At 57.2% G+C, this 15,817-nt stretch overlaps 1 protein-coding gene across 2 annotated transcripts in view; it reads left to right on the top strand.

The window, feature by feature from the left end:
* ADAMTSL2 (ADAMTS like 2) overlaps nucleotides 1-15,817 on the top strand; it is a 36,604-nt gene that overhangs the window by 3,878 nt on the left and 16,909 nt on the right. The window contains exons 5-10 of one of the 2 annotated variants that reach the window (XM_074331321.2): nucleotides 1,094-1,196; nucleotides 1,692-1,837; nucleotides 1,959-2,082; nucleotides 4,887-4,967; nucleotides 7,410-7,585; nucleotides 14,519-14,867. In XM_074331321.2, coding sequence (XP_074187422.2) covers nucleotides 1,094-1,196; nucleotides 1,692-1,837; nucleotides 1,959-2,082; nucleotides 4,887-4,967; nucleotides 7,410-7,585; nucleotides 14,519-14,867 — 979 coding nt within the window. The remainder of the gene's footprint in view (nucleotides 1-1,093; nucleotides 1,197-1,691; nucleotides 1,838-1,958; nucleotides 2,083-4,886; nucleotides 4,968-7,409; nucleotides 7,586-14,518; nucleotides 14,868-15,817) is intronic. The other variant, XM_088793525.1, reaches the window with a different exon arrangement.

The raw sequence follows: 15,817 nt of genomic DNA, 5'->3' as shown, positions 1-15,817 counted from the left end.
TGGACACTCTATCCCGGGCCTGCCCCCTGCGTCCTGTTGAACAGAAGGGTGGTGAGGGGTCCTGACCAGAGCGCACTTGCTGCATCAAATGAGATCTGTGGAGCCCACTGAGGGTTCCTGGCACGTGCAGGGACCAGAGACTCGCTTCTGCTGGGGGAGTTTGATGCTCGGCCCCAAGGTTTGGGTCTCTGGCCAAAGCCCCCTTTGCTCACAAGTCCTGCACCAGGAGCTCGCTGGGATAATGCCTGTCATCAGGTGTCTTGTCCCCACCTGTGAAACCCTGCAGCACAGCTGCAGTCACCCCTGCACTAGCTTCTGTGCTCAGGAGCCCTCAACCTCCAGCTTCTCTCTTAACCATTTGCTGGCACCAGGGTGGCTGGGGCTGGGCAGGAGGAGCCGACTCTGGCTTGGCCTCTGGGCAGCTCTCAGGGGGGCCAAATCCAGCGTGAACCTGAATTCTCGGGCATGGAGCAGACAGGCAGAGCTTGTTAGGGTCCCCGTGTGTGTCCTGGCATCTGTGTGTCTGTGTGAACACATGCAGGGAGTTAGGGGGCTGAAGGGAGCCAAGCGGCCACAGCTTCTGTGTTGGCTCCACGGGTCAGCTGCCCTCCTGGACCCTCTGAGCTCTGGAGGGCGACCCATTCAAGTTTGCGTTCCAGCCCCAGCATGACCAGCTGTCCCCCTCCCCCAGACCTCTCCCCTCGCCCCTGGACTCTTCCTCTATGAAGTCAAGCCCACCTTCAGTCAATGCTCTGAGTGCCACGTGCTGTGGCTACAGCTGGAGGATACAGGGCGATGGAGCCAGCGTGAGCGTAGCTAGAGGCTGAGAGGCTGGGAGAAGCCTGGGGTGGCGGCGAGATGAAAGGGCCCCGCCCAGAGCACCAGGACAGCCAGCACATTTGGGCGTCTGAGGGGTGGTAGCTGCCCTTCCGCTTGTCCTTGTCCTCGCTCCTTCCCCAGAGAGTGAGACTGGGAGACAGAACGGAGAGGCCACCCCTCCGGCTGTGGCCACTTCCTGCTCAGCCTGGACAAAAATGCCTTTGTCGGGCCGAGTTCCTCCTGGAGTCTCCCTCCCCGTCTTCTCACTTCCCAGGAGTGTCCGCCGGACGGGAGGAGCTTCCGTGAGGAGCAATGCATCTCCTTCAATTCCCATGTGTACAACGGGCGGACGCACCAGTGGAAGCCCCTGTACCCCGGTACCATGGCCCTGGGCCACCGAGGGGGGAACAGTGTGGGGGTGGCCCTTCCACATCCTGGAAAGACCCACATCTGATGGGTCACCTCCTGGGGACAATGGGAGGGAATATCCTCGTCCAGTGGGTGGGCAGGTGGGCAACTGAGGCCCAGACGGAGGGGTCTTATTGAAGGTCACACATAGTTCAGGCAACAGTTTAAGTGAGCTGGCCTTTCCCATTCATGGGGTAAGTGCAGGGTGCCCAGGGCGACCAATGGGCTTAGACCTCCTGCAGAGCGGGAACTGCCCCACTCACAAGGAGGCAAAGGCTGGAACTCACAGGGCCGGGGCTGGGTCAGACAACCAGCAACTCAATTTCTGCCACCAGACCCTGGACAAGTCCCTTCTGCTCTCCAGGCCTCAGTTTTCCCATCTGTGCAATGGGGGAGTGCTGTCTCAATAAGAGGGAGAAGTCCCCGAATCTGGCCCCCCCCCGAGACCCTCTGTCTCCCCCCAGATGACTACGTCCACATCTCCAGCAAGCCATGTGACCTGCACTGCACCACGGTGGATGGCCAGCGGCAGCTCATGGTCCCCGCCCGCGATGGCACGTCCTGCAAGCTCACCGACCTTCGAGGGGTTTGCGTGTCTGGAAAATGTGAGGTTGTTAAACATTGTAGCACGAGTACCACTGGTCTCATTGCACTGACTGCCCACCTGTCCACCCGTGGCGGTGGCAGCCTCGGCGCCCTCCCAGCAGCCCTCTCCACCTCCCTTCCTGCAGCCCATCGGCTGTGACGGGGTGCTCTTCTCCACCCACACGCTGGACAAGTGCGGCGTCTGCCAGGGGGACGGTAGCAGCTGCACCCACGTGACAGGCAACTACCGCAAGGGGAACACCCACCTCGGTAAGAGCGCTGAACTCCCACAACCGGGGCCTGGGGGTGATCCTGTCTCCAAGCTGCTGAGTGCCACCGTGCAAGTTCCCGCCCCTCGTGGGCCAAGGTGGGCTGGCCAGGTGCTCTGTAAGGCCCCCTTTGGCTAGGAATAATGAACAGTTCTTTGCTGAGCTCCTACTGGACACCAGGTCCGAGTATGCACTTGGTTTAAATGTGGGACCTTTGCAACAATGCAGGGAGATATTAATGCCACACTTAACGAGGGGAAACTGAGGCACGAGTCTCAACCTCACTGCTGACAAGAGGTCTGAGCCTGGGCATGCGGATTCTGGGGCCCTCTGTTCTGCAGTCTGTGTTTTGGAGGGTGGAAGGGGTGCAGAGGCTCCTGCCAGCTCCAGGCTGCCTCTAGCCCAGAGCCGGCCCCTTCTTTCCCTGGGTAGCAACAGGTCCATTTTCACAGCTGCACCCATTTGGCCTCATGCTTACGTCGCTCCAGCTCTGGCCCAGCCCTGTGGGTGCTGGGGCGGGGCAGGGGTCTGTGTATGTGACAGGACTTGGTTCTTTCAGAAGGTGTCACAACACTCACCATCGAACTGAACACATTTCTGGGTCTCAGTAAACACTTGTGGAGTTAAATGAGGTCATCACAGCCTGCAGATTAGGAGAGGCAGGGCAGCTTGGAAACCACTTAGTACTTGGGGAAAGTGAGGCCCAGAATGGGACTTGTTGGCCCAAGGTCCTCCAGTGAAGCCAGGTGAGTTTGGACTAGAACCAGCCCCATTAGGGCCACAGTGAACCTAGCTGTCGGGACTCTGGCCGTGTCCTGGATGTGGAGGGCACTGCCTCTATCCCCACAAGAAGGCTAATTTCAGGGTTAGTATCATGGATGTGGGACCCAGGGATGGGCATGAAGGACTGGAGAGGGACAGGGTGTCTTAATGGAGAGCCCAGGGCAGAGCAGCCAGACGGGGGTCTGAGTAATGCACGGTGGGCAGAGGCCGCTTTCTGTGGAGGCGTCACTATGGGAGGGGTGTGAGGAAAGGCACCTTGCATTTCCTCCCTTCCCTTCACAAACCTGCTTGCAGGACCTTCTGCCTGGGGCATGGAGGCAGCAGAGGCAGCCTTCAGGAAGTGCATCTCTTTCTGAACACCTACTGTGTGCCAGGCACCGTGGGCTGCAGGAAGCCTTATATAGACAAGGTTCATGCCCTCACAGAACTCTGTGTCGGGGGCTGGGGGCTGACACTTAATCCTGACTAACCGTACCAGGTGTTTACTCTGCACGGAGCCAAGTCTGGCATGAGTCTTCTCTCATGCACACCTCACACTATTTCTGCAAGGCAGGTGCTACCACTGTTGTCATTTTGCAGATGTGAAAACAGAGAGGGAAAGAAACTAGTCTAAGGACACACAGACAGAAGTGGCAGAGCTGGGTCTGAACCCAGACGGTCTGGCTCCCGGGTCTGTGGTCCTAACCACTGGCTCACACTCTTCCCTAATAAATGTGTGTGTTCTAAGCATGGTGAGGGCGCTGCAGGGTGCGAGAGCCAATGCTCAGGAATCTCGTGAGCTGGTTGCTAATTTAAAAATTAACACATATAAACCTACATTTAAATAAATGATACTAAGAGTCATCGCTTCCTAATCGAGTTACCTTTGTAACAATTGTACCTCTGCGTTGGGAATATGGAGCAGGGGAGCTAAGGTGCACCTCTTCCCGACTCTGTACCCAGTGACATTGCGTTGGGAGTGTTAACACCATAGAAATTGGCCAGCACTACAGATAAGATCTCCTGCCCTCCCACCTAAAGCACCAGTTGTTAACCATTGAGCTGTTGTTAACCATAACACTGCTGTCCGGGAGGGACAGCTCAGAGCCTTCAGTGACCTGGAAAGGTGGCAGGGCAGGCAGAGGAAGGGTGCATGCTGCTGGCCTGTCGGAGCAGCTCACCTGGATAGGCAGGTGTGCATGGGCTTTACCACTTCTCACGTGGGAACCTGTGACATGAGCATCAACCCAGCAAACCAGATTTCTGAGGGCCCCTCCCCCCATCTTCTTCTGAAAGACTTTTCTATTTTAGGGCTTAAAAAAAAAAAATCTGTCTTCCTTCTCCCCAGACCACCCTCTACCACCTGCTGGCAGCACTTCCCCCCTTCCTCAGACTCCCCCCCCCCCCCCCCCCCCCCCCGCAGCCTCTCCACCTGGTTGGGGGCTTTGGTGACAAGCCCTGAGCTGACCTCGGCCTTTTTCATCCATATCTTTGAATGTAGAAAGCTTTAAAGTCAACATGACGTTGTGACAACATGGGTTTTTAAAATATAAATAATGACAATGCCCTTGGTGCCAGGCTATGTGCTATGCAGAATCTCCCAACAGGCCATTAACCCTGTGTACAGATGAGAAAACTGAGGCCTGAGGGCTCCAGCACCCTGCTCAGGGTCACCTCGCTGATACGTGGTAGAGCAGGACCAAATCTGTTTGAATGCAGCAGATGTAAGGCTTCTGTGGCCTGCAGTGTCCCTCGGAAGGGGCTGGGGCAGCTACCGACGAGCATCACCCACGGCTTGGTAGGAAGGGGTCAGGGAACCCAGCTAAGCCTGGGCCCGTGCCTGGGCAGTGGTCAACCCTCTGATGGCACAGGGAGTTTCAGCAGGGCCTTGGACTCACCTCTGGGGCCTGGGTGCAGCTAGATAGCCCCCCTAGCCCCCCAGGAGTGGAGGAGAGTAATGACCACCATACAGGATTCCCTTTCCAGTTGAGAGGCGATGGCCACAGCTGGACCTGCTTCTCACCACCATCCAATCTCCCCCAGGTTACTCTCTGGTGACCCACATCCCGGCAGGTGCCCGAGACATCCAGATTGTAGAGCGGAAGAAGTCTGCCGACGTCCTGGGTACGTATGTGGGGCCTGGGCGGCCGCCTCCCGTGAGCTTATGGTTTTGCATGGGGCAAAATGTGTGGGTGGAGAAGGGGTACTTCTCCACCCTGGATCCCTTCCTGCAGGAGAGGGATGGGCCCCGGAAGCCAGAACTTAACCTGGGTGTACGTGTGCGTGGGGTGGTCATAGGGAAGCTGACACCTCCATGTATGGAAGGACCTTGCACTCAGAGCTGCTTGACCAGAGGGTGGGGTGACGTCAGATAGGGAGTTCCCCGTCCCTGGAGAGCCTGGCAAAAGCTGGAGGTACTGGAGGTGAGGTCCCTGCCTCTGGGGTAGAGAAGTGAGACTCAGGAGGTAAGAAGGTCAAGGCAGAGAGAGTGGAGGTACGTGGCCAGTCTGAGGCCATGGGCGGAAGTAGGATGTAAACTCAGGTCTGGGGTCCTTTGCGTTCTTGCCACTGGATGGTCTCTGGTTCCCACCTTGGTAAGGGTTCCCCAACTTGAGGATTGTGGAGTTATTTGCATAGCGGCCGAGGTGGCAAGGCCCCATTTGGTGACAATTCTAGTAAGGCGTTGGAGTGTTGGCCTGGCCATGTGCTTTGTCTGTATCCCTAGGAGGCCGCCTGAGGCCCTTCTGGCTGAGGCGGGCAGGTGCTGACACCTGTGAGCAGCTCTGTTCTTGGCTCTGTCCTGTACAAGATGGGCCGAGTACCCAGGAAGGGAAGCTGTCCCCAAAGCCTGGCTGGTCTCCCTGCATCTCTGGGCGGCCCTGTGGGAGCTCGGGCTGGCAGGTGAAGCCCACCCTTTTAAGTGGACATGGTGGAGGGGTTTGCTAAAGGTCTTCAAGGTAGACCCTGGCTGGGCTCTCAGCTCTTCAGGCTTGGTGCTCCTGCCTTCCTCCCTGGCAGGTCTGCCCCCTTAGTCCCCAGGCCCCAGCACCTGAGTGTGGTAGCCAGGTCTCTGCCAGGCCTGTTGCTCTGTCGCCCACTGGGAGAGTGGCGAGGCCAGGAAACGCCATGTTCCGAGAGTTGGCTGTAAAGCAATCGTTCTTGAAACAAACGCGTGGAACTATCAAGGGCAGCCTCCGATGGAGCCCTGGGAAAGCCGCAGGAAGGAAGGTCATTGCTGTCAGGAAACAGGTTTTGGACGCAGGCCGGGGGTTTAACCCTACGCACAGACCTGGGAGCCGGGCGAGACAGCCTGCCCCGCACGTGCCCCGCCGCGCACAGCTGGGACTCATTCACGTTATTTTATGACGTTGCTACGTTGAAGGTATTTTTCCAGCAGACGCGTCCGGCTTGTGCGTCCTGCCTGATAATCAGTTAACCGCCCGGCTCCCCTGCTTGTGCTGCAGCAGGCGCTTTGGAAGATGAGCTCTTCCCCTCCCTTGGGCCGGTTCCTGGAACTGGCTCTTAGAACACCCTGTGGAAGACACACTGTCCTAGCGTGCAGCCTGCCTCTTCACTCCGTCGTGTCCCCCAGCCCAAGGCTCCCCGAGCCTCTGCTCACGCTCCACAGCCCCAGAGAGGGCCGGCTGCCCCGAGCTATCCCACCAGTGCTGGGCAGTGGCTCCAGTCTCCCGGCCGGCAGGAGAAAGGCTGCTGGAGGTCCTTCTGTCTGGGCGTCATCAGGCTCGAGTCAGGCCCTGAGAGTGGCCATCCTGAGGTTCTCCATTCCAAATGTCCACCTGCACCATGCCTCAGAGAGAGCGCCACTGAGAATGTGCCCGGGCCACCCTCGGCCACATCTGGGCAGTGGGGTGGCCAAACGGTCAGCCAGGTTGCACCAGCAGAGGCAGCTGAATGTCATGGCTGCCAGTGAGGGAATGGTGCTGATCAGCTCACGGTGGTCCAGAAGGGCCTGCGGGGGCCGCTGGGACAGTGCTCTGGGCCAGCCAGGCCAGGGCTGCAGCGTTGCTCAGTGTGGGCCCTGGAGGGGCATGGAGGTCCCCTCCCCATGTCCCAGTGGGACGCCGGGGGTGGCGAGTCGCCCAGGGTCACACGGTGAGTCTACAGCAGAGCCAGGCTGGGTGGCTCAGCCCCGCCCACCTGGCCGGCACCTGTTATCCCGCGCGAGCCCTCCCAGGCGCTGACCCTCCTGCTGCAGACCTGGGCGCTGAGGCCTGATGCCACTCGTCACCTGGCAGTCCCCACCCCCCTCAGAGGCGGCCAGAATGACAGGACCAAGGACCCCAGCCAGCTCTCTTCAGTTGTCTAGACAGTCCTTGTTTGGTTTAGGCTGATAGGAAAGTGTATTTGCATGTCCTTGGCAATCACCGCCCAGGGCCACAAGCTGGCCACAGGCAGAGCACCCCACTCCCCACGGCATGCAGTTTCCTGTCTTTGCAATATTTGGGGAGGGTCACAGGGTAGGTGGCCCTGGTCCCCTGAGCGTGTGCTGCTGCTGCTCCCTGCCCCCAGTCCGACCCATGTGACCGGGCGGCTCTGCCCTGTCAGCCCTCGCAGACGAAGCCGGCGCCTACTTCTTCAATGGCGACTTCAAGGTGGACAGCCCCAAGGACTTCAACATCGCAGGCACCGTGGTCAAGTACCGGCGGCCCATGGACGTCTACGAGACCGGTATCGAGTACATTGTGGCTCAGGGGCCCACCAACCAGGGCCTCAACGTCATGGTGCGTGCGCCTCGGCCAGCGACCCCATGCAGTGGCCCCCGTGTCCTCACACAAGGGAGCGTCCCCACTCAGCTGGGCGTGGGCCGCATTCTTTCACTCGCTTGTTCCCCCCCTGCTTTGCTCTCTCATACATTCACTCACTCAGATTTTGATGCCTTTACTCTGTCTCCCACTTACTCCTTAATTCACTTACCCATTCACTCGCTCACCCAACCATCCCCTCCCTCACCGTCTCACTTGTGTATTCATTCATCCATCCATCCATCCATCCATCCATCCATCCATCCATCCACCCACCCATTCCTTTATTCATTCCTGCTGTCAGCCCCCTCGCCCCCACCCCGTGGATGGGCATCCAGGAGGTTCTGTGCAGATCGTTGGAACCTGCATGGGGAGATGAGCGCGGAAGGCTGGACGGGGGTACAGGGATGAAGGACCCACTCCCCACTCCACAGTTGGGGGCTTTACGCCTTCCATGTAGTTTCCTACCCCCACTGCATGGACTCTGGAGGGACCATGCAGTGCTGGCGGCCCATGGCCCTCCCCCTGACACTGTCCCCTAGGATGCTCACGGCTTCTGGGGTCGGGGCACAGGGTGTGAGAGAGGGCAGGAGAGAGTCTGGGCCTATTATGCCCAGCTTGTCGGGACTTTCCCAAGGCTCATGTCTGGAAATAGACACCATTGAGCTTGGTGTTCCAGCACCAAGAAAGTGTGGAGACTTGTCATGGAAAACAGGTGACGTCAAGATGGGCAGTTCTGATGTGCTTTGAGGCCTGTGGAGCTGAGGGATGTGGTGGGCACAGAGCCCACCCACCTGTGCTGTGTAGCTCTCCAAACCCCACCATGGCAGGTATTCATGTCCTCACTTTATGGATGAAGAAACCTGGGCCCAGAGACTAGGGACTTGCCCAGTCACAGAATCGTAAGTGACACGACTGGGCTTTGATCTCAGGTCAGCCAGGTGCCACAGCCAGTGGTTTGTTTAACGGTTAGGCTGGAGGGGTCTCCAGTTGGGGGTGCCACCCCCACTTTTCCACACTGCTTCTTGGTTGAAGAGTTTCCCCGGGTGACCCCAGAATCTAATGGGGGCCATGTATTTCTACGTCTTCCCTTGCAGCTGCCCCTGAGGCAGACTGGCCTCCAGGCTTCATTCACCCCCTGGCTGGAAGAGCTGTGTTGCAGGTCAGGGTCCCCAGGAAACGGACTCTGAAATGGAGGCCTGTGCGCAGGAGGGCTTTGGGGCGTGGTCTCAGGAGCAGCACAAGACGGGTGAGGGGTACAGGACTGAACAGAGGGAGCTGAGCGGTGAGGCAGGTGTGACAGCCTCAGCCTCAATGTTTCCCACCTGGATTTCTGGGGTTGCAGCGGCCCCTCAGAGTCATCTCAAATTGAGTTGAGGCAGGGGGTCATGGCTTAGTTACTGGAAGCCTTAGGGAAGGGTCAAGCCCTTGGGAGAGGCAGGTCCCTTTGACTGAGGAAAATTCCTGGGGAGGGACTCAGCTGTGAATTGTCAGTGGCACCACCCGAGCCAGCTCACTGAAGGTGGGGTCTGGGGTGCCCTGTGGCCCCTGCTATGTCCACTCTGTGTACCACTTGCGCCCATTTGTTTTGTATCACGAGTTGACTTCGGCAGGAAGAGCTCCCCTAGAAGTCAGGTTGGTTTCTTTCCCGGGAGCCTTACAAGGGAAGGCTGGTGGGTTGAATGGCAGCTAGATGGGGGAGGGGGGGGATGCAGCTGAATCACGTCATTTCCTTCCTATTTTAGATTCCCCTTTCCCTTAGCTGGCACCTCTGCTAGTCCAGGCGGCCTACCTAGCCAGGTGTCCCAGTCCCCCTAACCTGAGGGGGCTGGGCTCCAGGCCCTTTTCAATTTAAGGCAGTTGCATTTATCCAGTTACTATCAAAATTGGGCAGAGGCTACCAAGAAATGTCGCAGTAGAACAGCAGGGAACCAAACATGTATCTGTCCCCAGGACCAAAGTGTCCCTTGGTGATCAGGATTGATTACCTGCCAAGATGGCGACCCACTTCCTGCTGTGCTCCTCTGGCACAAGGTGCCCAAATAGACCAGGTGGCAGTTGTGTTTCCCGTTGAATAAAACCCTTGCTGTGTCTCCTGGTGGAAGTGTTCTTGCTCTGGGAATCAGGACCTCTGGATCCACACACCCCTGACCCATCTGCAGGTTTGGGTCATGACTGCCCTGGCAGGTTCGTCTTTTGGTTCCTAGACCCATGCAGTCTACCCACTGGGGATGTAGCACCGTGTCACGGTGATTGAGTTAGAGTGTATTGTGTCATGGAGGATGCCGAGGCCCCATCCTCACGGGGGATTTGCTATCTGTGAGCTGCACCTTGGCTGCACCAGCCATCCATCTATCAGGCTGGTGGTTACCGGGTGGTACAGCCAATGATGGGACCAGCGGGTCTCACTGTCATGTGCCTGCCGTGGTACCTGCTTTGCTGTAAAGTGGGTCCCTTTGTCCAATGCCGTGTCATACAGTGTCCTGTGTCAGTGGGTCAAATGCTCTGTGAGCCCTTGGGAATTGGGGCTGGCTGAGGCCCTGTGGGCAGGGAAGACAAGCTCATATGAGAATAAGACAAATCACTTCCCCTTTAGGACAGAAGGGCTCTAATGTAATCAGCTTGCCTCAGATAGCTGACGGTCCCCTTGAGGGGCGGTGCTGTATCACAGGCTTAGTGTTGGTGCTGGAAGGCTGGGCTCTCGGTGGTGGAAGTAGCCAGGACAGACCTGGAGAGTGAGAACCCGTGCTCTTGGGCCCATGCCTAGTTTCCATCCATGCCACCATGGCTATCCCATTCGTCGACCCACTGTGCCATCAGTGAGGTGTCCACTGGCAAAGCCATCATAGCTGTTACTTGGTTGTTTCAAGCCCCTCCCTCCCCTGGTGGGTGCTCCCCAGTGCATATTGCAGCTGACACAAAGATCTTTGTGTTCTCGGCCTACCTCCTAGAGCCCTTCACACGTGCCTTCTCCAGACCCGCTCCCTCCCCACTGACAGTCTTTTCTATCCAGGCTCCTGACCAACCAGCCAAGCCATGTGCATTGCCCATGAGCCAGTATCTCCGTTCCTTAGGCCACCCCGCTTTCCGTACATATTGGATGGTCTATCACATGCATGGCCCGAAGGCATTGGGAAGATTTTCCTTCACTGCCGTTTTTCGAGGCCACCCCTGAATGGGGCTCTAGTGAAGCAGATCCCATTTTTGGCTTGCACCCCGCACCCCCATACCACGCTGACCCGTCTCTGAATCAAGTTTGGCCATGTTTTTTTCTCTCTGACATCATCATAGGATACCTTATGCAGCCACATCTGTGAGCTAAGAGAGAGATGCCTGCATAAGGGTCTTAGATGATGGGAATTTGGGTCACCTACTGCTGCAGCATTCTGTGTCCTCTGGCCCTGACTGTACCTAATCCTGGATGTGACACTTCTGTCCTATGGTGGGTTGCCGCTGGGCCCTCCGGACCATGTAACTCAGTGGAGTTGACAGGCCTCGTGTTCTAACGTTCAGCTCTGGATGCACAGGTGTCCTGCTGTCTTGTGGGCAAAGGCTTCCAGCTCTAGGAGGGCCTGGTAGCCTCCCAGAGAAGGGCGTGTTTTCAAATGCTGTATATTTATTTGTTGCAGGTGGTATGACCTTACTCCAGAACACCAGGGGTCTATGTTATCCTTTTCCTACTGGAGCTTGCCAGAAACTCCACATGACGTCTTTCCCCACCATAGATGTCTCTATTGCCGTAGGGTCAGCCAGGTACTAGGGCCCAAGTGGCAGGCTGCCCGCACCACACCTGGGCCTGCTGCACAGCCTTTTCCACTCAGGGCCCCACTCAAAGCTGGCAGCTTTTTATGTGACCCAGTCTCTGGATTGGACCAATATTCCTGGATGCAGAATATGCTGTGTCCAAAATTCTTCTTCATGATGGAGGGTATGACATGCAATAATTTGCCTGTTACTTTCAATGGGAGGTCCTGGCGTGCCCTAGACTACTGGACTCTGGAATTTTCACTGATGTGGGGGCCCTGATTCTTCACAGGGGTTAATCTCTGGTCCTCTGGAATACATGTGCTTACCAAAGCCTCCTGTGCCACTTCCTGCTCAGCCGGTCCACTAAACATGGTGTCATCAATGTAGAGGACTGATGTTCCGTTCTGTAGGACAGTCCGGACCCCTACTGTGAGACGACAGGGCCAAAGCTGTGAATGGAGGCTGCTGTCCAGCCATGTGAAAGAAGAGGGCTTCTGTGTAGAGAAGGGCGTGTTTGCCAGGTCAGGGGCCACATACGACCAACCTGAGGTCATGTAAATCTGCTCTAGAAAAGCTGCCACTGGGCGACTGCTCGGTTGAGTCTGTGGTAGTTCCTTCTCTTCTGCTCGGATCTGTCTTGTTTTAATCGGGGCCTCCTGCTGAATTAAATGAAGGGTGCGATGGGGTCGCCACCCTGCGTCCCTTAGGTCTTTAGGAGCGGCCTTCGTCTCTGTGTTTTCTCCCAGGATGCACTATTGTTTTTGATATACCCTCTTGGAGGGGGTTCTAGGTCAGGTTCACAGGCTTCCACTAGGTTCCCCACTATGGTAGCTCTTACCCCCCAGGTCAAGAAGCCAACAGGAGGGCTCCCAACTGCCAATTATGCACCTGGGGACGGAGTGAACCTTGGATCCAGTGGACGTGCTGTGAGCCAGACCTGAGCCACTGCTCGTCACCCACATGCTCTCACAGCGGCATGACGGGTCCCCGGTTAAGAGTGACAACTCACACCCTCGTTCCAGAACATGTATCATTTATCTGCTGAGCAGTTAACCAAGTCAATGGCTATAGGCTCTTTGGGGGAGGAACTGGAGGAATCATTACCATGTCAACTTGCTATGAATCCTTGTTTCTGGGGACCCGGCTGTCCCATTATTTAGTGGTTCTGAGTCTGAAAACTGGCCCAGGAAATTGGGCAGAGATGGTGACTTTGATGGGGCAGCTGCTGTCCACTTTCTGAGTATCTCCCCTCGGTATTGTTTGATCTACAGATGAAGAAGCACCTTTTCTGGGCCTGTTGGTTTGTTCCTCAGGGGTCCTTTGGTTTATCAGCCGTGTCTAAAGTTTTCTGTGGGTCAGGTTCCCTGGGTACCATGTCAGCCTTGCTGCTTATTACAATACTTGAGTCCCTTTTCTGATTACTGTGGGGAATCTGATTCTAGAGTAGCATCTCCCCCCATCAGCCCTGGCTTATGGGGACAACAAATCCTGCCCTCGGTGTGTCCCTCCAAGTGATGTGGACGCGTCCTCACTGTCACATTTCCTTTCACTCTGGTGAACAGAATATCCTCCAGGCCTTCCCACAGAAAACAGTCCCCTGCTGGATTTTCCAGGCTTTTCCTCACTCTTCCATCACCTGCCATGGCAGTGCCAGCAGGTATCTTCCACTCAGTGTTGGCCTTGCTTTCTCCAGGCTTCCTAGAACCATCCTAGTGGCGTGTTGGCACTTCTCCCAGAGTCCTCACCTGTGTGCTGAGAGGCGCTGCTCTGCACAGAAACTGCCCTCGTTCGGGTTCATCTTGTGCTGTCTTTGAGCCAGCCCCTGACCCTCGGCTCCAGGCCCACAGCACCCTCCTACACCTCCGTCATGATTTGTCCCTTGTCTCCTGAGCAGCGTCAGTGCTCTCCTGACTGGTAGGGATGGGACTTAACCCAAGCCATCGGCCTGGAAGCCCAGGGAGAAGGCAGGGCCATGTCCTGAGAGAGGCCCATAGGGTTTGGAAGGCTGAGGTCTCTGTACCATCCTCAGGTAAGGGGCAGGTACTGGCTTTAACAGGGAGGAATGGCCCTTTTCCAGGCCTGGTAGATTCAGGGAAATCTGAGGTTTCAAGTTTTATGTGTATGGACTTGGACCCTCACACTCCAAGTTTTAGGCCCCATTCCGCCAGGTCAAGTTTGGCAGGGTGGAGAAGCCAATCTTCTCTGGTTCTCTGGGACTTCTCCACCCGCCCCTGGCTGGAGGACATGTGAGTGTCCTTGTGTAACACCAGGAGGCCCTCTGGCTTGGCCTTTAGTTAGAGATTAGGTGTGATGTCACCTTCAGCTGTGTTTCTCCCCATCACGTTCCAGTCCCTTATTTCTTACTGGCCGCTCAATCCCCAGCCAACTCCCCAACACTTGAGACATGGCACCCACTAGTGCATTGCCTTCCACTGTGTCCATCCCAGTTTACCGTCCGGGAGCCTCAGTGCTCCCTGCACGACCAGGATGGGCTGTCGTCACCCCTCCTGGCAGCTGATCCTCCTGCAAACTCCCATTTGAGAGTCCACTTTCTAGGACTCCTGACCCTAAGTGACAATTAGGAGTCTGTGGAGGAGACCCTGAGAATCCCCGTCGGGAGGGGAAGCAGGGCTGGCAGAGGGAGAGACTGGGCTGTGACACAGTCTCAACAGGGGCCTCAGCCTTCCCACACCCAGCTCGGCAGCTGGGACGGCCTCAGGGCCCTGGGCTACTCACCCCCATTTTGGATGCAGTGAGGCGTCCGGGGGAAGAGGGGTAGGAGCGGAATACCATCATTACTTAGGGTTTCTGGTGTGCGGTGGTAATATAACATGGTCAGGTTTTGGTGGCTTTGTGACTTCTAGAATGTTCTGTACACACAGTGTACCCCCTTACAGCCTGTACCCGGGCTGGGCAGCTCCCTCTGCCCCCTCCCTGCTGTGCCCCTATTCTCCAGTTTTGGGATATGGGCTGGCCCTGGGAGAGCAGAGTTCTTGTGAAGGGCGTGTCCCTGGGAGGACTCAGCTATGGGCCACAGCGGGGACCACTCCTGGCAGCCTGGGACAGGAGTGCTTCTGTCCTAAAGGGGCGTGGGCGATGGACTTGGTGGCCACTCTAGGCTTGTGCAGTGAGGAAGGGCCAGGTCCCACTTCTTCTCCTTCCCAGGTGTGGAACCAGAATGGCAAAAGCCCCTCCATCACTTTTGAGTACACGCTGCTGCAGCCACCGCACACCCACCGCATTCAGCCCGTCTACTACAGCTTCTCCGAGCCTGCCTCCGAGAGTGCAGAGAGCCAGGAGCTGGACGGGCCTGGGCTGCTGGGCTTCCTTCAGCACAACGGCTCCCTCTACGGCCAGGCCTCCTCAGAGCGGCTGGGCCTGGACAACCGGCTGTTTGGCCCTCTGAGCCCGGGGATAGAACACGGTCTGAGCAAGGGCCAGGAGACCAATGAGGTGTGCGAACAGGCCAGCGGAGGGGCCTGCGAGGGACCCCTGAGAGGCAAGGGCTTCCGAGGTAACCACCAGGAGGGCGGGGGTGGGGTGGGGCCTTCTAGGGGGCGGGGTTTTGGGCCAGGGCCCCGCAGTCCCCTGCAGCCTGCAGAAGAGGTTGACAAGAGATGCCGCTTATTGCAGGCCTACTGGGCAGGCGCAGTGCCAGGCCTTTATATACATCCTCTGACATGTGTTCTTTGGGTAGATAGTTGCCTCCACTTGACAGATGGAGAGACTGAGGGTTAGAGAGGGAGGACGTACCCACGGCACATAGTCGACCTTGGAGGAGCTGGGAGTCAAACCCAGGGGTGTCTGACCCCATAGTCCCTGCCCTCGCTCATTCAGTGGAGACAGACAGACAGACAGACCGACAGACAGAGAGTATACAAGGTGTTGCAAAAGCTCTGGAAGGGAATAACAGGCAGTCGAGGGGACACAGGGAGAACCTGGAGTTCTCAAGAGGGGAACCCCTGATCCAAGAGCTCAGCAACAGGTAAGGTCTAGCTGGTGAGGGCACTGAGGGGGTGGAGACGAGAGAGGCCCAGGGGGTTCAGCCTGGTGGGGCAGGGTCCAGAGGAAGCGGCAGGAGGTGCGGCTAGAGACGTGGCAGTGAGTCCAGAGTCAGGGTCCCGGGACCCACGCTGGCAGTTGGGCCCTGCTCCTGGGGGCCGTGGCTCATCATGGGTGGTCTGGACCACCACTCCTTCTAGGGGCAGAAGGTTGGCCAGACTTGGGAAGCATCCTTTCACTACCTTGGCGGGGAGAATTTCCATGACCTTTAGAGTCTTTAAATAGCAGACACTTTAGAGGTTGTATTTAGTGTCCTGGGGCTGCTGTAACAAATGGCCAGAGACTGTGACCACAGAAATGGATTCTCTCCCAGTTCTGGAGGCCAGAAGTTCAAAATCAAGTTTACAGCCAGTCGCGTTCCCTCCAGGGCTCTAGGAGAGGGCCCTTCCGGCCTCTCCCAGC

This window comes from Rhinolophus sinicus, chromosome 16, assembly GCF_057876585.1.
Source record: "Rhinolophus sinicus isolate RSI-liver-muscle chromosome 16, RSI-T2T, whole genome shotgun sequence".
Taxonomy (NCBI): domain Eukaryota; kingdom Metazoa; phylum Chordata; class Mammalia; order Chiroptera; family Rhinolophidae; genus Rhinolophus; species Rhinolophus sinicus.
The sequence above is the reverse complement of the archived record's forward strand: the minus strand, read 5'-3'. Positions and strand labels throughout refer to the sequence as shown.